Raw genomic sequence first — 26,627 nt, forward strand, 5'->3', positions numbered from 1 at the left:
CCGCCCGGTGGTGGACAATTAAACACACTGGAGGAGGCGGCTGCACAAATATCCCAATCCTCAATGATTGAGGAGCATAGCATATCTGTGCAAAAGACAAGGCTGAAGCAGTCACATCTATCTTCAAAAGAAGTGCTGAGTGGATGTTCCATCTCGGTCTCCTCTGGAGGTCTCCAGCATCATAGATGTCAGTCTTCAGCCAATACAATTCACTCCACATACCAAGAAACATATTAAACTGGATACTGCAAAGCTATGGGCCATGACAATGTAAAAAAAAAATGTATTTTATTACAAACATGTATCAAAACAGGTTACAGAGAACACACATCCTGGGAAACATGCTTCCCAACAATCAACTATAGTCTACAGATTTTTCCCCTTTTTCACCTCCCCCTCTCCTGCGACAAACAGTCCCTCAAACACGGTGACAAACATCCCACACCTTTCCTCAAACCACTGTGAAGTGCCCCATTACTCATACTTTACCTTCTCTAATTGCAGGAAGTTGTACAGGCCACCCAACCAAGCCACTAACCCCGGTGGCGATGCCGATCGCCATTCCAGCAAAATTCGCCGCCGTGCATTCAGAGAAACGAAGGTCACAACATTGGCCTTCCTCCTCTCCATGAGCTTTGGCTTCTCGGAAACCCCAAACATCGCCACCAAAGGGTCCGGGTCCACCGCCTCCTCCACTATCCTGGCTAAGACCGCGAACACAGCTGCCCAGAATCTTCCCAATGTTTCCCAACCCCAAAATATGTGCGCATATTATTATGTGCGCATGATTCGCTGGCCCTCGCCCACACTGATCTGCTATCCCCTGAAATAACCCACTCATTCTCGTCCGAGTCATATGCACCCTGTGCACCGCCTCAAACTGTATCAGGCTCATCCGTGCACATGAGGAGGTCCCGTTTATCCTATGCAGTGCCTCACTCCATGCTCCCCATTTGATCTCCCCTCCCAATTCTGCTTCCTATTTCTCCTTGATCTTCACCACCCCCTCGCCTCCCTGCTCCCCCAGCCACTTATAAATATCCCCAATTCTTCCCTCTCCTTTCATGGGCGAAATTCCCATTTCCGGTGGGCAAAAGCGGTGCGGATGACTCCGGCGTCGGGGCCTTCTTTTAAGCCGTTAATCTCCGTTCCCGAAAGGGCCGGCAGCGGACTGACGCGATACGCGTCAGTTTCACCCGCTGCGGAAGTAGCGCGTTGAGAGAGAGAGAGAGAGGGGACGGGTACAGGCGTTGAGAGGAGAGGAGCGGGGGGTGGGTACCGGCGTTGAGAGAGAGGGGGTGGGTGGGTACCGGCGTTGAGAGGGGGGGGTGGGTACCGGCGTTGAGAGAGGGGGAGGGGGTGGGTACCGGCGTTGAGAGAGAGGGGACGGGTACCGGCATTGAGAGAGAGAGGGGGGGGGGGGTACCGGCATTGAGAGAGGAGAGGGGGGTGGGTACCGCCGTTGAGAGAGGGGGGGTGGTGGGTACCCCCGCAACCCCCCCTCAACGCCGCAACCCCCCCTCAATGCCGCAACCCCCCCTCAACGCTGCAACCCCCCCTCAACGCCGCAACCCCCCTCAACGCCGCAACCCTCCCCTCAACGCCGCAACCCCCCCTCAACGCCGCAACCCCCCCTCAACGCCGCAACCCCCCCCTCAACGCCGCAACCCCCCCCAACGGCGCAACAACCCCCCTTCAACGCCGCAACACCCCCCCCTCAATGCCGCAACACCCCCCCCTCAACACCCCCCTCAACACCCCCCCCACCACCCCCCCCTCAACAGCCCCCCTCAACAGCCCCCCCGTCAACTTCCCCCCCCTCAACCCCCCCCCCCCCCCCCCCCCCCCCCCCCCCCACACCCCCAATTCGGCCCATCCAGCACGGAGAATGTCTGTCTGTTAAAAATCAATGACATACCGCCGGCGCCAGCTGTTTTCAGAGGCTGCCGGCGGGATTTGAACAACGCCGCAACTCCCCCCTCAATGCCGCAACCCCCCCCAACGCCCCCCCAACGCCGCAACCCCCCCTCAACGCCGCAACCCCCACCTCAACGCCGCAACCCCCCCTCAATGCATCAACCCTCCCCTCAACGCCGCATCTCCCCTTCAACGCCGCAACCCCCCCTCAACGCCGCAACCCTCCCCTCAATGGCGCAACTCCCTTTCAACGCCGCAACCCCCGCTCAATGCCGCAACCCCCCCTCAACGCCGCAACCCCCCCTCAACGGCGCAACAACCCCCCTTCAACGCCACAACCCCCCCTCAATGCCGCAACACCCCCCCTCAACACCCCCCCTCAACACCCCTCCTCAACACACCCCCCAACACCCCCCCTCAACACCCCCCCTCAACAGCCCCCCCTCAACACCCCCCCCTCAACGCCGCAATCCCCACCCCCCCCCACCCCCCCCCCCCCCAAATCCTCCCCTCTCCAACGCCGCTACCCCCGCACTCGCCCTAGGTCACTGAACGGCGTCAACCATCATCAATGGTTGACGCCGTTTTAAAGTTACTCTGTTTTTCGCCGACGTGACCCGTGGCCACGTCGGCGGGAATTCGGCCCATCCGGCACGGAGAATGTCTGTCTGTTAAAAATCAATGACATACCGCCGGCGCCAGCTGTTTTCAGAGGCTGCCGGCGGGATTTGAACAACGCCAGTTTTTGGGCGCTTGGAGAATTAAAAACCTGGCGGGAGCGGGAATAACGCCGCCGCCGGCCGCTTCTCTGACCCTGCGTGGGGTCGGAGAATTTCGCCCCATATCTGGGAGCAACAGTCACTCCAGCTGGGCGTATCCCGGCAACCTAGGGCAGGCATTTTCAAAGTGGGGGGTCGTGACCTGCGGGTGGGTCGTGGGCGGCTGCCGGGAGGGTCGCGGAGCCGTCCATCGCGGCATTCCCGATTGCAGGAATTCCCACGCAACAGCTGCAGCAGCCGGTTTTTAATAATGTTGGGCGCGGGCTGCTTTAAAAATGGCGGCCGCGTCCAGCTAACAAAACGCGGCCGCACTGCGCATGCGTGATCGTTTATCAGTGCGCATGCGGCCCAGGAGTGTTGGGACCTGAACAGGGGTCAAAGTGCAATCGTGGCATGCTGGCGGCTGACTATGCGGTGATCACCGATGATGAACAAGTCTATGACCTCGATTTGTATTGCATCCCTAAACATTACTCAAATGATCTGGAGTATATATTGCTCATGGTTTAATCGTGGACAGAACTGTATGTTTGGCAAGGGACATAATGAAAGCCCTGGGAAATCATCACATCGTCGACCTCTGTGATGAAGGGCGGGTATACATTTTTTGCTGATGTTTTAGACTACATTAAAGCATTGAATCGAAACAATGACCAGTCAATCCCTATGACAGTGGACATCATCCACTTGAAGAGCTACTGTAGTTCAGTCAGCAGGTGAGCTGCTCAGAATTTACGAAATCCACACTTTTCCTCCTCGCGAAATTGTCCTCTCTGGCTGATTCATTTCCTGATGATACGTGGATGCTAACTATCACCTTTGCAATTCTAAATGAACTGAACCTCAGTTTGAAAGGGAAGGATGATGATTGCTTTCGGCACAGTGAAGCATTCACAGCTTTCCAAAAGTCATTGAAAGTTTGGCAATTGCGAGTACAAAGCCGAATTTACTACATGTTCCCCACACTGCTACGACACATCGAAGAAAATAGCATTCGTAAGGAAACTGTAATGCCTGACTCCAAATGAAGCTGACTGAACTTCTGCACCTCTGCTTTGACAACACATTAAAAACACAGCACAAGTCAACTTTCAGCATTCTGGAGTAGTGTCTCCAAGGAGTATCTGGAGCTGAGTAAAACAAGCATTCTGTTGCTATTGTCCTACACAATAACCTCCATGTGTGAGATTCGATTTTCCATCCTCACAAAAATGAAGATGGCACAAAGGAACTGGCTGAATCCTGCAACCGATATATGCAGAGCCCTCTACCCCTGTGAACATCATTGGAGTGAGATTGTGAGGACCAAGCAGGCTCTTCTCTCACATTAAAGGTAAGAGAAAATGGTGGTTCGCAAATGTCGGTCGGCATAGGTCACGAAGGTCGACCGGTGTGTGTCCCGAAGGTTGGCCGGTTGGTAAAAATGGGTCCCGGAAAAAAAGTTTGAAAAACACTGACCTCGGGAACAACCCCCACCGTCCCCCCCCCCCCCCCCCCCCCCCCCCCAGACCTTTCGCGCAAATTCCCTAACCTGCAGATACCTGAACTCACTCCCCCTCAGCAGCTCTACCCTCTCCCTTAGCTCCTCCAGACTGGCGAACCCTTCCTCCAAATACAGATCGCTCACCTTGACCAACCCCACTTCCCTCCACCTCCTGCATCCTTCTCAAGGCATTCTCCTGCTCTTTCACCTTTGCCTTCAATGTTTTACAGAGGTCTTCTAGGAGGCCCACCTCCGCCTCCAGAGTCACCATACGATTGCTGTGGTCTGAGATCACTCCTTCAATCTCCTGAATCTGTGACCCTGCACCGCCAAAATCTTCTCCACGCGTTTTAAAAAACTCTTCAGGAGTGTCACCGCTTCTTCAATGGCCTTTGTGAGGTCTTTTCACAGTTGTTCCCTCTGCTGCTGGAATTCAGCTTTAATAAAGGCCATCGAGCCAGTTTGAAGCTTTTGAGCTTGCCCTTCCCCCGTCTGCATGCTTAAATGGCTTTTGTCTTTGCTGCAGCACCAGCCAAATCTCTCATTGTTTTCTGCCAAAAGACATCCAATTCCTGGGGGAAAGTACTCCAACATTCACCTATGTCTTTTCATTAAAATTCCACCCCGTATTGGTTAAAAAGAGCTCTTTCTGTGACCCTGTGCAGGACCTGCCTTGTATGTAACCACTTACTCCATGGCCCACACCGGAAGTCGGGCCCTGACAATTTACCGGCAATAGTACTGAAGACTTGAGCTCCAGAATTTGTCGCACCCCTAGCCAAGCTGTTCCAACACAGCTACAACACTGGTATCCCTCGGCAGTTTGGAAAATTGCCCAGGTGTGTTCTGTGCGAAAGAAACTGGACAGATCCAAACCAGTGAATTACTGCCCTATCAGTCTACTCTCCATCATCAGCAAAGTGATGGAGGGACTCATCTACAGTATTATCAAGTGTACTTACTGAGCAATAACCTGCTCATGGACATTCAGTTTGGGTTCCGCCTGGGTCACTCAGCTCCTGACCTCATTATAGCCTTGGTTAAAAGACGGACAAGTGAGCTGAATGCCAGAGGTGAGAGTGGCTGCCCCTGATAGCAAGGCAGTATTTGACTGAGTATGGCATCAAGGAGGCCTCGCAAAATTCAAGTCAATGGGAATCAGGGGGGAAACTCTCCACTGGTTGGAGTCATACCTGGCACAAAGAAAGATGGTTGTGATGGTTGGAGGTCAATCATCTCGGCTCCAGGACATCACTGTAGGAGTTCCTCAGTGTGGTGTCCTAGGTCCAACCATCATTAGCTGCTTCATCAATGATCTTCATAAGGTCAGACTTGGGTATCTTCGCAGATGACTGCACAATGTTCAGCATTATTTGCAACACCTCACCTCGGGCGAAATTCTCCGACCCTGCGGGGCCGCCGAAAATCCCGCCCCCGCCGTGGCAGAAATTCTCCGCCACCCGGGAATTGGTGGGGGCGGGAATTGCGCCACGTCGGGCGGCGAGCTCCCTGCGGCGATTCTCCGGCCCACGATGGGCCGAAGTCACGCCGCTGGGAGGCCTCTCCCGCCGCCGTGGTTTGAACCACCTCTGGTGGCGGCGGCGCGAGCGGGCCCCCAGGGTCCTGGGGGGGAGCGGGGCGATCGGACCCTGGGGGGTGCCCCCACGGTGGCCAGGCCCGCGATCGGGGCCCACCGATCGGTGGGCGGGTCAGTGCCATGGGGGCACTCTTTCTCTTCCGCCGCCACCATGGCCTACACCATGGCGGAGGCGGAAGAGAATCCCCCAGCGCGCATGCGCCGGTGGTGACGTCAGCGGCAGCTGCCGCTGACATCACCACCGGCGCATGCGCGAACCGGCGAAGGCCTTTTGGCCAGCCCCGGCGCCGGGCGGTGGGCGTCAAAGGCCGTTGGTGCCGGTTTTGGCGCCAGTCGGCGTGGTGCCAACTGCTCCGGCGCGGGCCTAGCCCCCAAAGGTGTGGAGAATTCCGCACCTTTGTGGAGGCCCGACGCCGGAGTGGTTGGCGCCACTCCGCTATGCTGGGACCCCCCGCCCCGCCGGGTAGGGGAGAATCCCGCCCCTCATGTCCAAATGCAGCAAGACCTGGAAAATATGTAGGCTTCGGCTGAGAAGTGTCCATTCACACCACACAAGTACTAGGCAATGACCATCTTCTACAAAAGAACACCCCTTGACATTCAATGGCATTTCCATCACCGAATCCCGCACAATCAATATCCTCGGGGTTACCATTGATCAGAAACTGAACTGGACTAGCCATATTAATAGTGTGGCTATCAGAGCAGGTCAAAGGTTAGGAATCCTATGGCAAATAACTCACCTCCTGACCCCCAAAGGCCTGTTCACCATCGACATGTCACAAGTCAGGAGTGTAATGGAATACACTCCACGTGCATGGATGAGTGCAGGTCTAAAAATATTCAAGAGGCTCGACAGCATCCAGGACAAAGCAGCCCATTTGATTGCTAGAGCATAGTGGGTGTATCTACACCTCAGGGACTGCAGCGGTTCAAGAAGGCAGCTTACCACCACCTTCTGAAGGGCAACTAGGGATGGGCAATAAATGCTAGCCTAACCAGCGACGCCCACATTTTAAAAAAGGACTTGTAGAGTATTGCCTCATACGATGGTTAACAAAATTAGCCTAATAATTAATGATGCATACATTATTATGACTGTCTACTGCCAAACAGGTTTAACTGAAAATTTCTGCAAAAGCTTTTGTACTGAAATGTATACACCCTGCTAAGGTTTGGGAAATAATCAATTTGTCATCTGGAGACTTTATATTCCTAAGTACAGAAGATGATCGTGAAGTGATAAACTCAGTCTGTTCTCACTGGAACGATGGAGGTTGAGAGGTGACCTGATAAAGGTCTACAAGCTTATGAGTGGCATGGACAGAATGGATTGTGAGATGCTCTTTCCTAGAGTAGGAGAGTCAAATACTAGGGGACGTAGGTTTAAAGTGCGTGGGGAAAAGTTTACAACAGTTGTGTGAGACAAGTTTTTTATACAGAGGGTGGTAAATATATGAAATGCACTGCTGGAGGTGGTGGGAGCAGGTACGGTAGTGGCATTTAAGGGCCATCTAGACAAATATATGAATAGGGTGGAAAAGGAAGGATACAGACTCCATAAGTGCAGACAGTTTTAGTTTAGGCAGGCACCATGGTCGGTGCAAGCCTGGAGGGCCAAAGGGCCTGTCCCTGTGCTTGAATTGTTCTTTGATGAACATGTAGATATTGGGCGCGATTTAACAGGACAGAAACACAGTCCCATTTTGAGCACGTTTAGCAGGGTGTTTCTTGATGCACGCAGTGCTGAGGACAATACCATTATTTAATGGCACTTTGCCGTTTTTTGGCCTCAACCACTTATAATCATTTCCTCACTGACAAGTACAGCTCGTCAGTGCAAGAAGAGTATTTGTGGATCAGGGCACATAAATACGGCCCCAATCTTGCCTAGATGCTGGTTGGAGTGCCAGGGTACCACTCTGCCCAGAGCCCAACCATCTGGGAGTCTCCAATGGCCCCCCAGGTGCCATTAAGCCTGATCTATGTTTGTGTGGATCAGTACTAAATGACGCCCTGGTGAGATCTCCCAGGCGAGGCCTTTTATTCCCGGGCCCCGTGAGAATATGGCGCAGACATATTTACTTGAGCCTAATGGCGCATTTAAATATGTATTTCTCGAGGTTCCGTTAAATCTCACGAGGCATTTTGAGCATCGCAAATCTCACACCGTCACCAAGTCGGGTACGACAAGACCATTAAATTGCACCCGATTCCACTAATAAAGTTAAATTATTTGCTGAGACCTGCAACAATGCTCTTAACATATGACTGGAGAAACATCACCAGTTTCTGTTCCTGTTCCAGCTCATCCATTGCTAAAACCTTCATCCTTGCCCTTGTTATCTCTAGACGTGACCATTCAAATGCTCTTTTGCCTGACCTCACAACCTGCATCTCTCGTTGCCTGTATCCTAACTCTTACCAAGAACTATTCAAACATTACCATTGTGCTCACTATTCTACACAGGTGGCAACACCTCAAATTTAAATCCTCATTCTTGTTTTCACTTCACTCCGTGGTCTCGCCTCTTACTATTGCTGCAACCTACTCCAGCCCCACAACTCCTATGATTCCTATACTTGCTCAATCTTTGACTTTCTCTGACTTTCACCACTCCACCACAGGCAGCCATGCCTTCAGCTACTGTTCTGGAAAATACAGAATGTGTCATTTGAAACATAGAGGTCTGCCAATATCTGGTCTGGGAGAGTGCAGGGAAAGATCCCACAAGAGGTTGGTGGCAGCTGAAAAGAGCAGAAACTGTGGCCAGCTCTTCTGTCAAAAATGCAGTCAATTTCAGTCTGTCAGAATTGTTATTACAACCTGCAGCAGGAGAAAGGGAAAAAGAAAAAAGAGTTTGCATAAATTTCTTTGTGCTGTTGAAATATTGTAATGGACTGCCCCTTTAAGCCCCGTAGTCCATTCCCTATCGGAGGTCCCGATCTCTCCCGCCAAAAATCACTAAGCGCGGGCTTCCCTCGCCCCTCCCACTCCCCCCACGCGCGAGGCAGCAGAAGAGAGCAGCAGAACGCGAGGCAAGAACAGCTGACGGCCCGGGGGAGCTCCGCTCCCCTCAGGGAGGTGGAAGGCTCAAAGAAACGGCAGCAAGAATGAGGAGGATGAGAAGGAAGATGTTTGTTGGTGGACTCAGCTGGGAAACAAGTAAGAAAGATTTAAGGGACTGCTTTTCTGGAGGTGGAGAGATTGTAGACTGCTTAATTAAAATGGATCCTGATAGAGTAGACAGGGTATTGAATGGGGAGCACAAACTTGATGGGAGAGTTATTGATCCCAAGAAAGCTCAGGCTATGAAGGGCAAGGTTGAAATAAAATTGGCCCAACCTAAGGAAGTGTACCAGCAGCAGCAATGGGGAGGACAGAGGACAGAACACAGAGAACAGAGAAAACAGAGAAACAGCAACAGGAGAGAAGGGGAGGAGAACTACAAGAGAGAGAGTCTGAAGGTCCCTACAACAAACCAGCAGCATCCAGAATCACTAATCGTTTTTCCTTTCTGTAAAGAAAGTGTTTGCAACTTATTAAAAAAAAGTATAATAATAATAAAATAATGTAACCTGAAAAAGTGGTTATTAGCTTACTTCACTTCCTTAGCAATGCAGGACCCAGGACATCGATGCTACTAAGGGGTAAGTAGGTAAAATTCTTCGGTGAAGGTATGGGTTATACCGGGGAATAACTTGGAAATATAGTTTGACCTGAATGGCACCCACTGAAGCCTGCATCGGAGTCAGGGAGTGAGAATCCCTGTTCACCATTTGGAATATCGGCCCTTTTTGGTATAGGGGGAATTCTAAGACAGAGTGGTGAATTTACAAAAACACTACTTAGGCTCTAAGCTCCGGAATTCTCTTCATAAACCTCTCCACCTCTCTTCCCTTTCTCTCTTCTTTTAAGGCATTCTTTAAATCTACCTTTTTTGAGCATCTTTTGAACATCAGTTCCTGTAGCTCCTTATATGACTCAATATCAAATTTATTTTGGATTATGCTTCTTTAAAGCGCCTTGGAGCATTTGATCATTTTAAAGGTGCTACATAAATGCAAATTGGTGGTGCATGCTCTAAGATAAAAGATTGATATTATTTTATCTAGGAGGAATAGAAAATAAAATATCTGGGAGCAGGATTGCCAGTACTATCTAATTTTCATTATTTTAAGGAGCTGATGGCGCATCTACCATAATTTTGGCAGAGATTGGAATTACAGAATGTGAAGTCTTGATGGAAACATCCTGCCCCATGTGGAGCGCATTAATGTTGAGTGTCTTAGCCCAGTATTGAGAAGCTAAAAAGAAAGTTTATAAGCTGGAATTGAGTAGTTTGTCTCATCCCTGGAAACCATTTCTGATTCTGCCTATTTGTTAGTTTGTGCATTTCCAATGATCCTTGGATTTATTTTCCCCTGAACTTGAAGCATAAGCAAATTTTCAATGCTGTAATTATATGAATAACACATTGAGGTCATGATCAGAAGCCTTTAATTAGCACTCGTTCTGGCTCAGTAACCCTGATATTTTGTTTACCACTAGCTGTGATTGTCGCATGAGCTATGGTGCTCAGATTATTTGCATTACTGGTGTGTGACTTGGATTAGAAATTGCAGGTAGTCAGAATTCATCTTTTTGGAGCTCCACAATGTCAAGGGATTACAGGAAAAAAAATCACAAGATCAAAGCAATGGTATAAAAAAATAGCACAGGTAAACCTATTTTAGATGGGCGAAAACGGGCAAGTTACAGGTGTTCAGAGTAATGAAAAATACAGATAAGGTTGACGTACCCAGCTTGGGTAGTGAACGCAAAATTCACAAGCCTCAAACAAGACGAGAGGTTAAAAGATTTGTTTCCCATTAGACATGTACATAGAACATACAGTGCGGAAGGAGGCCATTCAGCCCATCGAGTCTGCACCGACCACTTAAGCCCTCACTTCCACCCTATTCCTGTAACCCAATAACCCCTCCTAACCCTTTTGGACACTCAGGACAATTTAGCATGGCCAATCCACCTAACCTGCACGTCTTTGGACTGTGGGAGGAAACCGGAGCACCCGGAGGAAACCCACACAGACACAGGGAGACGTGCAGACTCCGCACAGACAGTGACCCAGCGGGGAATCGAACCTGGGACCTTGGTGCTGTGAAGCCACAGTGCTATCTACTTGTGCAACCATGCTGCCCTCAAGTAGTACACACTACCAGAACATTCTAGATTAACTAAAACATTTAAAATGAAACTAGATCAATTATAATTGAAAAATGAAAAATTAAACACATGAAAATATTAATAAATGCTAGGCAATCTTACAGTAAGTCAAAGAAGGTACTGTTTTGTCAGGAATATAAAGAACATTGTGTGTTCCTTTAAGGCTAGAAGTTGGAATTGCTATGGATTCTTGAAATAAAGACTGAAATCAGTCACACAAGTTGGACTGCAGGTCAGAACCTTGGTTTTGTTTGACTGATGGTTTAATTAAAAAGCTGGGAGACATCGTTCTTGGTGAGAGGAAGCTGAAACACACAGCATTCTAAAACAGTTTTGTATCTGTAAGGAAGAGAGAAAGTGCAGGAAGTACCAAGTGTAAATTGTCTGAATAACATTTTCATTCATCAATATTTGAACTGATGGTAGGGGTTGTGGGGAGGAGGGTTGACCTGTGTAGCATGTAGGTTTAGTTGCAGGTGGGGGTGTTAAAGAAGGTTAAAAACAGAAAGGGAAATAATCTAGCATGGGCTATCAAAAGCAACATTTTTACAATTACATTAACAAACAAAGGGTGATCAGGAGCAATACGTGCCCCATGAATGCCCTACCTGCAACTTCTAATCCAAGTCACACACCATCCTGATTTCACAGAATCTCAGAAATTTTACAGTGCAGAGCGAGGCCATTCAACCCATCATGTCTGCATCGATTCTCTGAAGGAGTAATTCACTTAATCCCACTCTCGCCTTTTCCCCATAATTCTGCACATTGTTCATTTTCAAATTTGGGTCACTGTCTGTGCGGAGTCTGCACGTTCTCCCCGTGTCTGTGTTGGTTTCCTCCGGGTGCTCCGGTTTCCTCCTACAGTCCAAAAATGTGCAGGTTAGGTGGATTGGCCATGCTAAATTGCCCTGAGTGTCCGAAAAGGTTGGGTTGCGTTGGGTGGGGGTTACTGGGTTACAGGGATAGGGTGTGGGCTTGGGTAGGGTGCTCTTTCCAAGGGCCAGTGCAGACTCGATGGGCTGAATAGCCTCCTTCTGCACTGTAAATTCTATGAATTCTATGAAATAACAGCCAAGTTCCCTTCTGGATACCTGCTTCCACCATACTCTCAGGCAGTGCATTCCAGACCTTAACTTGCTGCATGAAAAAAATTCTCATGTTGCTTTTGCTTTTTTGCAAATTATTTCAGATCAGTGCCCTCTCGTTCTCGACCCTTTCACGAGTGTGAACAGTTTCTCCCTATATACTCTGCCCAGACCCTCATGATTTTGAATACCTCTGTCACATCTCCTCATACCCTATTTTCTCCAAAGAAAACAGTCCTACCTTCTCCAACTATTGTCATAACCGAATTTCCTCATCCCTGGAACAATTTTTGAGAATTTTGTCTGCATTCACTCCAATGCCTTCATATCTTTCCTAAAATGTGGCGGCCAGAATTGGAACGACTGGAACGATACTGTCATTGCTTCAATGGGTCAAAGACTTGGAACTTACTTCCTAACAGCACCATGGACGTACTTGGATCTCATGCACTGAAGCAGTTCAAGAACGCAGCTCACCATTAATTTCTCCAGGTCCATTAGAAATGGGTGACAAATGATGACCTTGCCAGTGATGATCCCATGAAATAATTTCAAAACATAAATTCACCAGAATTAAAGTAAGTGAAATAGCAGTATTGATTTTTTCAAATTCTTTCACGGGGTGAGGGCATCACTAGCAAGATAAACATTTGTTGTCCATCCCTAAGTGCTACAATTTAAGTGGCTTACGAGGCCATTTCAGAGGGCAGACAAGAGATAACACATTACTGTGGGTCACATGTGGTTGAGACCAGATAAGGAAAGCAGATTTCATTCCCTAAAAAACATTAATGGACCAGACGGGTTTTTCAACAATCGATAATGGTCAGCATTACTGACACTAGTTTTCAATCGCAGAATTATCAATTGATTGCAATTCAATTTCCACCTTCGATGGAATTTGAACCCAAGTCCCCAGAACAGAAACATGGGGCTTACTAGTCCAGTGAAATTAACCAGTACACCATTGTCTCCCCTTAATATCTTAAGGTTTTAAAGGAAAGAGGTCAGAACATTGCACATGCCCTAACTTTAATCTTCCAAAGTTCTCTTGGTTCAAGAATTGATCCTTTAGATTGTAAATTTGTGCATGCCACTCCATTATTGAAGAAAGAGAGAAAGGAGGAAATTATAGAACAGTTTGACGATCATCTGTTGTTGGGAAAGTCCATAATTAAGAATAGAATGATGAAACACTTGGAAAATTTTCAGCTGATCAGAGACCAGCATGGATTTGTAAAGGGCAGGCCATGCCTAATAAACCTGACTGAATTCTTTAAATGGTGATTAAAGTAGTGAACAGGTGATTGTTAATCAACGTTCTTTACATGAACATCCAAATGGCATTTAGTAAAAAGCAAATTACTGCGGATGCTGGAATCTGAAATGAAAGAGAAAATGCTGGAAAATCTCAGCAGGTCTGGCTGCATCCGTAGGGAGAGACAAGAGCTCTGTTTCGAGTCCATTTAGTAAAGTCCCTCATAAGAGTGTTACCTCAAATTGAATCAGGCAATTCTGACCTGATTAGGAAATTCGCTTACTGGCAGGAGACAAAAGGTAGGGAAAATAGGCAGGTATTCTACTTGGCAAGATGTGACAAGCAGCATATTAATGATTTGGGTAATGGGATAGTTATAACCAGCGCGAGGCCTACGGGTTTGAGCAATTGTCTCGCCGTGAGTCTTGCCGATTACGAGCTCACCTGCTAAAAGGCGGGCAGACCAAGGACATTCATGATTGAGTTCTACATAAAGTCGGCCAGGTATGACACCGACAGAGCAGACAAGGGCTTGGATTTGACGTATGTTGGAAATATAATCGCTTCGCAATAAACATAGTTTTCTTTCTCCTACTTGGTTCGGACCCGTCTGTGGCCAACTAAAGATAGTCAGGCACTTAGCAAAGTTTGCAGTTGGTGAAAAAATGGTGGAATAGGAAGGCTGGTGTGTTTCTTTCTGCAGGAATGGCTGGTGTCACGAATCTGCTTCCAGTGGGCTGATGATCTTTGGGCCTTGTAGCAAAAATCTACTCTCAGTTTCATATGGATCACATAATCAAAGGGTGTTTTGAAGATGGAAACTACTTAGGGCAAGATTTTCCCAGGAATCGACAAAGGCCAATGGCTGGTGGGAAAAGCAGCAATGGTGGTTTTTCCCACTATATTAGGCAGCACTTAGTGGCAAAAAGTTTCATCTACACTGTATCACTGGCAAGACAACCTCTGATTTTCCTGGCTCTCCATTTCCTGGTGCTGCAATCATTGGGGCACCACATTTAAAGGTTTCCCCAGTGCACACCAGCCACACTTCGTAGGTTGCTGAGAAGTGACGCTGCCAAGAAATCCGCTCCCAGATTTTCAGATGCCTTAAAGGAGAGACTGCTTGATGCTGTAGAGACCCTATGTGATGTTCTGTATCCGTGCTCCAGAAAAAAAAAGTCATCAAGGCCACTAACCCAACATGGGAGCAGGGGCAGTGGTCTAGAATTCCAATGTCCTGTAGTAGAGGACAGCCATCCATTGCAGGAAGAGTATGAATGGTCTTCTCCATTCTCCAGGGTAATTCACTCTTCTCAGCACACTCACATACCCATTACACACACACAGGAATCTCACTGATAACTCAAGGGACACCACTACTCACTCTCACACATCTTCATCTCCCCTGCGAGTCATGTCCTCATCACCTTACTGCTCCAGACATGCCAGGCATCTTTATAATCTGCCCTGGCACGCATCTTGCTTACATTCTCTCCGCCTGTTTTCATGCAGAACAAGTTGACTCACAAGGGAGAGATCCCAGACGGGCGAAAAGATGCCAAAACAGAAGCCCTCAGGAGCTTCGAGGACAGAAAGCCGGGTAGGACATCAGCCGCTCCTGTGCTGATTATGAGGTTGGCAGAGATAAACCAAGTGAGGATGCAGCAGTGCAACATCAATCAGACAACAATACTGTGAGTTACGTCTCCTGTTTCTAATGACCTCTTCTTTCTTTTGCAGGCATGTCTGGGAAGCATTCCAGGGAGTCCGCCAGCCAGTTCTTCAACTCCAGCCGTGACACCGGCACAGAAGAGGGATTCATGGACCCCAATGTCGAAGAACTGTCATAGCACTCACCCATACCCTCCACTGGCACAGAGAAACCCTCCACGGGCACATAAACACAAATCTTGGCAGGACCTAATTCTTGTTGGGGGTTACAATCTGGTGCACTCACCACTCTTACAGATCTACAGCAGGCAAAAGCTGGGATGTCCAAGGCTGCTGGCACTCAAGTATTGCTGAGTCCCAGTCAGATGACACGCCTTGTACTCGATCCTGCTTCCAAAGGAAAAGTCGGGAAGATCAGGAAGAGATGTCCTGGGATTGAAAGGATGCATTGAGGATTCTGTCCACTTTGTGTCTGAGGTGATTGTGCCAACACTCCAATGCAACAAGCTCAACATGGCTAGGGTGGTATTCGCTGTGGAGACCGTGCTGCAAGATCTTTGTCCTGCAATTGCTGCACTTTAAGGTGCAGGCACTTCCTGGGATCCATGAGTTCCAACACCAGAGGACAACGGGACTTCTCGAGCTCACTCCAGCTGCCCCTCTAACTCAAGGAGAAAGCCAAGAGTCCTGGGCTACCAGAGGAAGGAGGAGCAGTTGGCGCACATTTAAGGGCCATCCACCCAGGTGACTCCAGGAGTGTTCCACCCATCTAAATCCCCTCTTCCCACTTCAGCTTCAGCTCCACAGGCCAAGGAATGTCACTGCCACACAGCAGGACTCCAAAAGTAGGCCGGGGCCCTCCAGGTGTAACTGCAATGCATTCAGTGTTAAACCTGGAACTGCAGTGGCTGTGTTAAATTGCCACAGGCAGATAGACTGAAATTGCATTTGGTTCCCGGCTGATAATTGATTGCCCCTCTCCAGTACGACTGTAAGTTAATTTCAGGACTCTACGTCAGTCAGCTTGTCCACGTTTCAAAAGTCAAATTATTTTTTTCACTGCATTGCAAATTGTCAACATGAATCAGATTAGATGAACAGTTGTTGGAATAATATTTTTCTCCCCACTACTGGTTGCGCCAAAACTTTCACCTTTATAAATAAAGCAGAGCTTAAAAGTTTTTATTTTCCTCAAAATTTGCTCGCATGCCAAGCTGTTCTCTTATAAGAAACTTTATTTTCTTCAAGGTTAGTTGCAGTCACGTTTGAGATAACAAAGATGATCCTTGGTGTGAGCACATTAATATGTCTTTTTTTAAACTGATCATTCCTGTTACTTCACTTGTGGTATTACTAGTGCTTGGAAATAAAGAGTGGTGGTGAATATTAATTATACTAATAAAATTACACTGGAATTTTCATCTTTAGGATTTTACTTCCATTTACTGTAGACTGTTAAAGAACCAATATGACTGACTCAAGTGAGTTATGTGCTACCAATTAGCAGGTTTCAGAAGGACAGAAAGGATAGGATTAAATATGAAGGAAATTAAATAAAGAGCACATATTGAAATATATACAGTGTAGGAAATAAACTCGGGAATTAGATACAGTTATGTTCAATGTATAGAATTAATAACTTTAATAGAACAAGTCTGAAAATTGAACGGGGTGAAAATAAACATTTGGGGATTATAATATTCTTGGGAGGGGCAGAAGAGGCAAGAGCAGTTATCAATATTGATGGAGGGAATAATTGCTGTCGAGAGGATTGATGCAAACAAAAAAAAGGATTCGGACTGAGTCAACGGGATAGATATTTTTAGACGGAGCGTGTTGATCAGCTAACAGTGGTCCTTGTGATTTTGAATCTCTGGCCTCATTTAAATTTGTCTGGTGAAAGCCAGAGAGTCCAGCAGGGAATGGTGCTTCAATGCACAATGTGTGAAACTGGGATTTTGGCGAATGAGGGGATCTTAAGGGTAATCACTCTTTAATGTCAAGGTGGGAATTCTCCAATCGTTTGCTGGTGATGGGATTCTCTGGTCCCGCTGGATGCCCGCAGGTTTCCCGGTGGCCCTAGGTGGTTTCAATGGGAATTCCCCATTGTAGCAGCGTGAGCAGAGAATCCCACTGTCAGCGAACGGCACGCAGCCTCCCGCCGCCAAGACAAACGCGGCTGTGAGGCCGGAGAATCCCATCCCTACTTTTTGTTTACATTTAGTAATTAACTGAAAATTACTGTTTAAGTTAAGAGGAAAGTTAAGTTTATTCCATTCTTAAATAAGGATATACAAGGAGCACGATCTAACAGAAAAAAAGCAGAGTCCATTCCGGATGGGAATGACCCTTCTATCTAATGGCATTCTACTGTTTTTTGGGTCTCGGCGGGGAACCCACCGAGGTTGCACTGAGTCGCAATTCCATTTTGAAATTGCACCCCAATCTCTCAACCCCCCCCCCCTCCTCCCAACATGATCCCTGGATCATCGTGGCTGATAAATCGTGTCCAAGGTTTCTGGCAGCAACTCTAACTCGTTAATTGGGTAGCTAGTTTAAGCTGGATTCCAAACTTTAGCAGAGGTGACCCACCTTTGTTTTTCTGGGAGCATAAATACAGGGGTCTCTGAGTGTTGCTTGGCCGCACTGAGTGCTTCTTGCGAGTATAGAATATGAATCTTCGAGTTTGGTGAGTGAAGGAATTTAGTGAAGCCCACGACTGGACATGGATCCACAAGTGGAATCTGACCAGTCTGGTGGAGGAAGCCAAAAGGATCTGCAGAGATGGGATGCACTCCCGCTCTCCCTGGCAGGGAGGCTGCAGACGATCAAGATGAACGTACTGCCAAGATTCCTCTTTCTGTTTAGATCCAAATTGATCTTCATCCCTAAGGCCTTTTTTCAAGAGATAGATAAAATGATCGTGGTGTTTGTGTGTGTGTGGGGGGAAGGGAAGGAATCCAAGAATCGGCAAGACTACACCGCAGAGGAGAAGAAAAATGGGCGACACAGCCCTTCCATAGGTGCAATACTACCACTGACAGCCACAGCTGAGAGAGTAAGTGGATGGGTAACAGAACCAAGCATGGGATGGGTAACAGAACCAAGCATGGAATGGGTGAGGCTGGAAGAGTCCTCCTGTGAGGGAACGACCCTCCGAACCCTCGCCACGTTAGTGCCCCCATCCCCCACCCTTCCCCCAGCAAAATACAGGTCCAGCCCTGTGGTAATAGCGACGTTAAAAAGGTGGAACCAGATGAGACAGCACTGCAGCTTAATCGAGATATCCACTAAGGCCCCCATTCTGCGGTAACCACAAATTCCCACCAGCCATGCTGGACGCCACTTTTAAGAATTGGAGCCAGGACGGGCGGGGGTGGAGGCACGCTGACAATCAGGGACTTTTACATGGGAGACAGATACGCAACCCTAGACGAGCTGACGGAAAGATTGGAGCGACTGAGCACACAGAGCTGCGACATTTACAAATAAAAAACGTTCTCCACAAGGAGACTGTAATGTTCTTGTCAGATGGCCTGATTTATATCACAGGAACACTTGTAGCAAAAGCTATAAATGATTTATTAACATTAACTGTGGGTAAAATATGGAATAACAGTAAGATCAAACACAAGCAACTTCTCTGTTCAGCTTCCACCAGCCAGTCTGAGGGGTCACCTGACTCTAACATTCACTTATATACTAATGAGACTCCTAGTGGTCAGTCGGTGAATTACAACTCAACCATGATATCGCTAGAGACGACGAGGTACCCGAGGGCCCTGAGAGACATAATGCTGGATGAACTGCTGACCCGAACAGTATGGAGAAAGGAAAGTGCGGGGACATTTATGGATGATTTTTAGAATAGGTGAGAACACCACTGGATGGAGCAAGACAGAAATGGGAGGGCGAACCTGGGATGGAAGTTGAGTGCGGACTCTGGAATGAAATGAAATGAAAATCGCTTATTGTCACAACTAGGCTTCAAATTAAGTTACTGTGAAAAGCCCCTAGTCGCCACATTCCGGCGCCTATTGGGGGAGGCTGGTACGGGAATTGAACCGTGCTGCTGGCCTGCCTTGGTCTGCTTTGAAAGCCAGTTATTTAGCCCTGTGCTAAACCAGCCCTGAATATGTGACGCACTAAGAAGGGCCAACTCCACCTCATCCTGCGCAAGGCAAAGCCTCATGAAGTTTAAACTGGTGCACAGAGCACACCTAACCAGAACCCGAATGAGCAGGTTCTTCCCGGAGGTGGAGATCAAGTGTGAATAGTGGCAGGGAGGCCCGGCCAACCACGCCCAAGACTTGTCGGGGTCTGGACAACCTTTTCAATGTTGTGCAGGTGAGGGTGGAGCCATGCTCGAGAGTGGCAGTCTTCGGGGTGTTGGACCAGTCAGAACTATATACTAGGAAGAGGGCTGATGCCCTTGTTTGTGCTTCCCTAATCACACGCCAGAGCATCCTGCCTGGCTAGCGATCAGCAGTGCCACCCACAGCTATAGCCTGGCTGGCAGACCTGTTGGAATTTCTCCACCTGGAAAAGATCAAATACACCATCCGAGGGTTGGACAAGGGCTTCCACAAAGCATGGGGGCAATTCATCAGCCTGTTCCAAGACCTGTTTAAGCCATAGCGATTAGAAAGGGAAGGGGGCGGGAGGGGGAACCAATGAGAGCAGACAGGATTGCACAAGGGGATGGGGGAGCTGCAAGAAGGAACCCAGGGATATATCAGGAGGGGACGCGGGAAAAGAGCGAGGGAGGTGCAGGGAACCACCTCGAACAAAGCCATAGGGGTAACAGCAACAATTACAAAATGAAAGAAAGACTACAACACCCATGGCAGAATAAGGGGCCAAGATGGAGCCCGATTAACAATAGGAGGAGGAGTGGGGGGGGGAGCAAAGGAGGGAAAGGGCCGATGAAAGGAGAACATGTAAATTGTCCATAAGAACTGTCTCATTCTGTAAATATTATTAATATTATTTGTTTTATATATCTAATTGTTAAAATTGGAAAATCCTAATAAAAATATATTTTTTTAAAAGCCTCTCGAACTGCTGTTACTACTGGCTTGCTGGGTTTGACACTAGCTACTGAACGAAAAGTAGCAAACAAAAGAACTTGGATTTTATAGCAATTGGTTGCTGTACTTGACTAATCTTCTACCATTCTAAAAACAAAGATTGAATCTCAAAGAATAGATTTGTGTGTCACCCAATCAATAAGAGAGGAAATTTGTTTGAGGTAGAACATGTTTACATATAACACAATCAATTGAAAAAGGTTTGCAGCATAGTATAAGTTAATCAATTTTAATAAATTTGACTTTGGTTGAAGAATAGCCCCAAGTTTACACAAAAAAGTTTTTCAAATTGTATTCCAGAAATTATAACTAAGTGATACATCCAATCATTGCAATTTATCATCTTGGAAAGGTCCGAGACTCATTTCAAATTAGATTCTCCATTCTAGAAAGACAGTCGCAAAATTCTACTGAATGCTACTAATCATTACTAATTATTCAATGACTTAAGCAGGAAATTGTGAAGATTGCAACTTGCGATTTCACCTAGAAGTCTGTAATCAATGATCAATAAGATACTTTGACTGCATAGTATTTGTTTTTAGACCTTTTCTGATGCTTGGCAAAGATAGTGGTTTAACATAAGCTCATGTCTGAGAACTGACATGGATGGCAATGTTCATTGAAAAGAGAAGGGATTGGTGAAGAAACAAACTGAAGACACAAAACTTTGACTGAACTAATCTCTGAGAAAATGAACGTCACCAGAATGAGGTTCATTTGTAGTGTTCTCATGGGCCCTTCTAGTTAAGAGATATGGAGGCACAAGTTGGATGGATGAATGCCAGTCAATCAGGCATCATTTTCTATAGTAAAAATGAGCACATGCTTTGTGCTAAGGTAAAGAAAAAATGTAACACAGGCACCACAGACTTTAATAACTACACAGATGCCAGAATGTTACTTTATCCCCAAAACAACCACAGTGAGCTTTGTCTTTGATTCTTAGTATTAGATTGCTGTTCGGCATACTCTGCCTGACTATCTTTTGCTTCAAATAAAAGTACTTTACTGTTACCAAGTGGTTCATGTCAGAGTTTATTACTCTTTTATGAAGAGGCACAATAGCTTTCTGTGGCCATTTAAATACAGCAGCCTGTAGGTATCAGTTCCACTAGACCTCTTGGGCCCATCCCAGTGCAGGACCAACCCACAATGATTGTGCTTTAAAAATTGTGGGAAGGAGCCGATTCCTCGATTCTCACCCCTATTCCCATTACTGTAAATCTTGAAGATTGTGGGAGACGGGTGCTTGCAAACAGTAGTCCTGACATTGCCCGTTCCATTGCGGAACTGAGCATTTTAGACCCCTTGCAATTTTGATGGAATTGTGCCAGCTTTTGAAGGTGACATGGTTCATAGTAGTTTAGAGGTGTCGTGAACAATGGATGAACTCTGATCTGGAGTCAGGAACCTTTTGACAGGTAAATTGAAAAAGTCTTGCCAACTTCATGAGTCATAATTCAATTCTGCATGATAAGTTAAATATGTTTTTAGTGCAGTGATTAATGATAGGACTTTGTTCTTAAAGGGTAAGTGACCATTAAATTGACCAGCATTGTGAAAATAGAGAAGATCCCAGATGCATTAGAGTCATTTATCTATTGGATAATGTGCTCTTTTGCAATAATGAATAACAATATTGAAATTCAGATTTTACTGTGGCAATTGATCTCTGTTCTTGCATCTTTTCATGTAATATCAGCTCAGGTATGTTGCACTGATTAAAAGCTCGAACAGATAGCTTGAGTTCTTCAAACAATTTTTAAGACTTTCATGTATTCAGGTCTGGAGCTTTTGTTGATACATGTGCAATGCAATTTCATTGGGAATGCTTGACTGAGCTCCAAACCCACAATGAATTCTTCTTAGCAGGGGTTGCTGACGCAGCTTGTTGGCACAGTTGTCAAGGGGACTGAGTATATTTCAATTGACAGTTTTATGACACCCTAAGAGAATAATGTTTCTGGAAGCTTCTTATGAGTTCCTGTTTATTTTCACAGTTGTATGAGCATCTCAAAGACTTCCCAATGTTATTCTATGGCTTATGAGGTCTGCACATAGTGGTTATAGGAAGGTGAGAGGTGATATAGGGGGCATGGGGGTGAGTGGGTATAGAGGGGGCCATGCATTGAGGAGACATGCCGGGGAGGGGGGGGGGGGGGGGGGGTGAAGGGACATCGCGTGAAGGCATTATATGGGGTATGGGTTATTGTCATAATATAGTCTTAAGCAGGTCACGGGACACTAATGAAAGCTTAAGCAGGTCATGGGACACTTATCAGACTAGAGGGTTGATATTCCCAAAGGACTGTGGGGAATATGCACTCCCTCACTGAGGGGAGAGCCACCCCCTTCTACATCCTGTATAAAACCGGACTGCCATGATCTGGGAGCTGTCTCTGCTAGTAAAGCTCTGTACTCTTGTTCTGTTGCGTTAAACCTTTTTTCCTTTTGATTCAACCTGCTCGACTCGGCGTGGACTCCTTTCCAGACCTTATAATAATTATGTAGGTGATGGGGTATATGGGTGCCTTTAGGAGACATCAGGATGAGGAAACATATGGAGACTGATGGGGGATAAGGGGTGTGGGTTATGAGGCTTACACTTATCTCCAGAACTGGGCTGATTTCCAGTGTACGCAGGTGAGCCTTTTATCCTGCCCGCCTCGTCATTCACTCCTCTCTCTTTCTGCCTTGGGCCTACTTCAGGAGATGGCAGCACCAGTTCCAGCTCAGTCCCCCACGAATATAGTGGGGCAGGCTCTACCAGGCAGGATCACAATATTAGAAATGGCCCGATTCACGATTCCCACCTCCAAGGTAAAAATTGTTGCTGACCTTTCGGGCATGCCAATTTTTGTGGCTTCTAGAGTGGAAATCAAACCATACTGTTTTTGTGGTCTCTTTAGGAAGTTTTACAATAGATAGGTAGCTTGATAGATAGAAAATTGAATAGACCTTTGAATCCCATGGAAGATATTACAGGGGAGGAGGGAGGCACCACGGTTGAGGTTATTTGCATTGGAAGAGAGACAGATCATGACTTGAATGCTTATTTTTCATTTCAACCTTTGTTACAGCAACATCATCCAATTTTTACCTCTCTTGTTTCAATGCAGCTAGCTTCTCTTCTGCCTCACTTAGGGCAGTTTTTAGAGTCAGTAATTCATTTAGTGAATGTGACGATCGGTTTTGTATTTCTGACTCCTTGCGAACTTTTGCTTCCAGCTGTTCTTCTAAACTCTTACACTTTTTTTCACAAAGCAGCAATTGGTCCTCTTTTTCTTTCATTTCTTTGTGACGTCTGTGATAATAGAAAGAATATTAGTAGTTGATATGATCTTCTGGGCATATCAGTAGTATTGCACAATAGCAAATGAAACCCTATTACTTACTTGGATTCCCCCTCGTCATGTGCACACTCCAGATTTGTTATCTTTGAGAGGAGATCTGCCGCTTCCCTTGATTTATTCCTGTGTGGATATGTAAACAATGATCATTAAATTATTTTTAAATAAGCACCAGACCAAAATTAGAGAACAGATTTTAATTCCTGGCAGGAAACCAGGAGTGAATGGCAATCCCCAGGCATTGAATTTGGAAGCCTGCATAATCCTCCAAGAACTCAGTCCAATTCTGGCCTCCTGTGCCATCCCCTGCTTCCTTCACCCTACCACTGGCGAACAGGAAATGCCATGAGATTCTCGATGCTTGGCCTGGCGAAGCCATCACTGCTAAAAATGTTGATTGGCCCATTTAACGAGGCCCCACAGGTTTCACGCCGCAAATCATGGTTCACCAGCTGATTCACCCGGGACCACTCTCGCCAGACTCCCACTAATAAGTGACAGCAGCACCTAAACTGCTCCTGCACAGCCAATCCCACTCACAGCCTTGCAGCCACGGAGGCCAGCCTCACACATTGGTGACACCAACCTCGGATGACTTTTGGACGCGGTGGAGGCCAGAGCTGGTATCCTGGTCCCTGGGGGTTGAGAACAGTAAGCCACAGGACAGCCACCGTCACCTGGGAGTAAGTGGCAGCTCAGGGAATGTGATCAGGGTAACTGGCACCCAGTGCAGCAAGAAGATCAACAACCTCCACCAGGCTGCACGGGTCACTTTGCACAAGACCCCTGACCGCTCCCCGCCCCCCACAGACTCTCCCCTCCATTACTCTCCTCCTTCACTCCATCTCCCCCCACACAGCCCAACTCCTAGAGCTCCCTCCCACAAATCCCAAGCCCCCAACCCGACCCCCCCTCCCAATATGAGTAACCAAGCGTGCAACTAATGATGCTCCCTCTGTGACCCCGCAGGAGAAGTTGGCCCACAACTGAAGACAGAGGGCCCAAACGGTCGGCAGGGTGCTGGACATCAGGGTCCTCACCCTGTACGAAGAATGGGCCCTGGTGGTTACAGGGGTGGCAGAAGACAGATCGGTCACCAACATGGAGGTCGGTGCACGGCGCAGAGGTAAAGATCCACTGGCCCCCACCCAGATGAACTGACGAACGTGAGTTGTTAATGTCATATGGACTGACCCATCCCTTCCACCGACTACATGTCCATTCTCCTGCAGGACTCCCAGCCGACGGCGCCGGTCCATCTGGGGGGCGCCGGCCCATCCTTTGGTAGATCGCTTTGGCAGATGGTTCCCACTGCAGTTCAATTGTTCAGGGGAAGTTAGCATGTCTGGACAATTGCTCCATAAACCCTTACTTTGGAACTTCCCAGAGGGATTGCCAGTGCAACTTTGAGATATCTAAGAACTTCTTATTATATACTATAGTGTTTCTGTTGCTGCACTCTCTTGCCTCTAAATCAGAAGGTTGTGGTTTCAAGTTCCATTCCAGGGGTTAAGGACAAAGAAAAGTCAAAGCAGACACTCGGTCCTGAGGGAGGGTTGTACTGATCGAGGTGTTGTCTTTCAAATAAAACTTTAAACTGAGGCCCCACCTATCCTCTCATGGTACCATGTTGCTTTGAGCAGGAGAGTTATTCCCCAGTGTCATGGCAATATTTATCCCTCAATAAATAAGACAAAAACAGAGGACTGGATTCTCCGTTTGCTGATGCCAAAATCGGGAAAGGCGATTGGGCGGAGAATAGCTTCCGATGCCGAAATCAGGGTAGGAGGCAGTTGGATGCCAAATCGGAATGCTCTAGCAACTTGAAAATGGCATAAATGCGACGCTTGCCACGCAGGCTGAAGGGCTTATCATTAGCAAGCCTGATACCCGTTGCTCCAGGACCTCCACGATTCACCGCATCCGATGGGCCGAGTTCCCGATAGCGTGGTTCACTTGTGATTATAAAAATTGTGAACCTGGCATCCTGGCTGCTGAGTGAGAGAGAGGAGGTCGGAAATGGCGTGGAGTGATTGCGGGCTGCTGACCCGGACACTGGCAGTATTGGCCGTGGCAGGAGGACACCTGCTACAGGCAGGGGAGGGTGCCAAGACTGGAGGGCAACCCCGAACGCCCCACCTAACCAGCCGGCAACCAACGGGGCACTATCCAAGGCTGCACCCATGGCAGCCCCCAGTGAGGGCAATGCCAGCCAATGGGGGCCCTGGTAGCAGGACCGGGTGCCAAGACTCGGGGCACTGATGGGGCTGTGGTGCAGGGGTGGGGCGGCATGTTTGGTTGGGGCCCACATTGCCAAAAGGAGCCACCATGTATCCCATGGAATCCTAATGTGCACGGGAGTATGCGCCATGTTAACATGTTGGCCTTTCACCCCCTGCAGAGAATGGCATTCAGGCATCAACCCGCAATGCTGGCCACCGTGACGATGGCCGCAGCTCTGCAAGATGCCCTGCGGCAGCATGAGCGGAGGCCGCTCAGAATGGAGACGGAGGCTGCAGCAGAGGAGCGGGCTGCAGAGGGACAGGTGGCAGCCGCTCAGGCTGGAGGGCCAGCCGCCCAACAGGCCGAGGAGAAGGAAGTACCAAGGAGACACCGGGTGAGGCTCCGCCTGTACCGCAACCGCCTGTCATTCGAGGACCTGCCGGACCGGGCACGCAGACGGAGAATGCGGTTGAGCAGAGGGACTGTGAGACACATCTGCCAGATGATGGCACACCTGGCACCACGGGGATATGGGGGAGGACACCCGCTCCTGGCGACCATCAAGGCGATATGTTTGAGGCCCCCCCCCCCCCCCCCCCCCCCCCCCAACCCCGTCTACGGGGCTGGCTGCTGGGCGACTGAGGTTACCCGCTGATGACACCTATTTGGAGGCCACCAACCGACGTTGAGACCTGATACAACGGTGCACATACAGTGACCAGGCATGTGGTTGAGCAGTGTTTTGGAGTCCTGAAGATTCGCTTCAGGTGCCTGGACCATTCAGGAGGGGCCCTCCAGTACAAGGCTAGGAGGGTCACCCACATCGTGGTGGCCTGCTGCGTCCTCCACAATACAGCCCAGCAGAGGGGTGATGTGCTGGAGGAGGATGAGGAGGAAGGGCAGGACACGTCCGACGAGGAGGATGGGGGACAATGAGCATG

At 48.0% G+C, this 26,627-nt stretch overlaps 1 protein-coding gene across 2 annotated transcripts in view; it reads right to left on the reverse strand.

Annotated features, from left to right (window-relative positions):
* Positions 1–26,627, reverse strand: part of lekr1 (leucine, glutamate and lysine rich 1) — a 275,682-nt gene that overhangs the window by 40,812 nt on the left and 208,243 nt on the right. For both annotated transcript variants that reach the window (XM_038816234.1, XM_038816233.1), the window contains exons 8-9: positions 23,509–23,586; positions 23,214–23,417 (exon numbers count right to left, since the gene is read on the reverse strand). In XM_038816234.1, coding sequence (XP_038672162.1) covers positions 23,214–23,417; positions 23,509–23,586 — 282 coding nt within the window. The remainder of the gene's footprint in view (positions 1–23,213; positions 23,418–23,508; positions 23,587–26,627) is intronic.

Source organism: Scyliorhinus canicula, chromosome 13 (assembly GCF_902713615.1).
Source record: "Scyliorhinus canicula chromosome 13, sScyCan1.1, whole genome shotgun sequence".
Taxonomy (NCBI): Eukaryota; Metazoa; Chordata; class Chondrichthyes; order Carcharhiniformes; family Scyliorhinidae; genus Scyliorhinus; species Scyliorhinus canicula.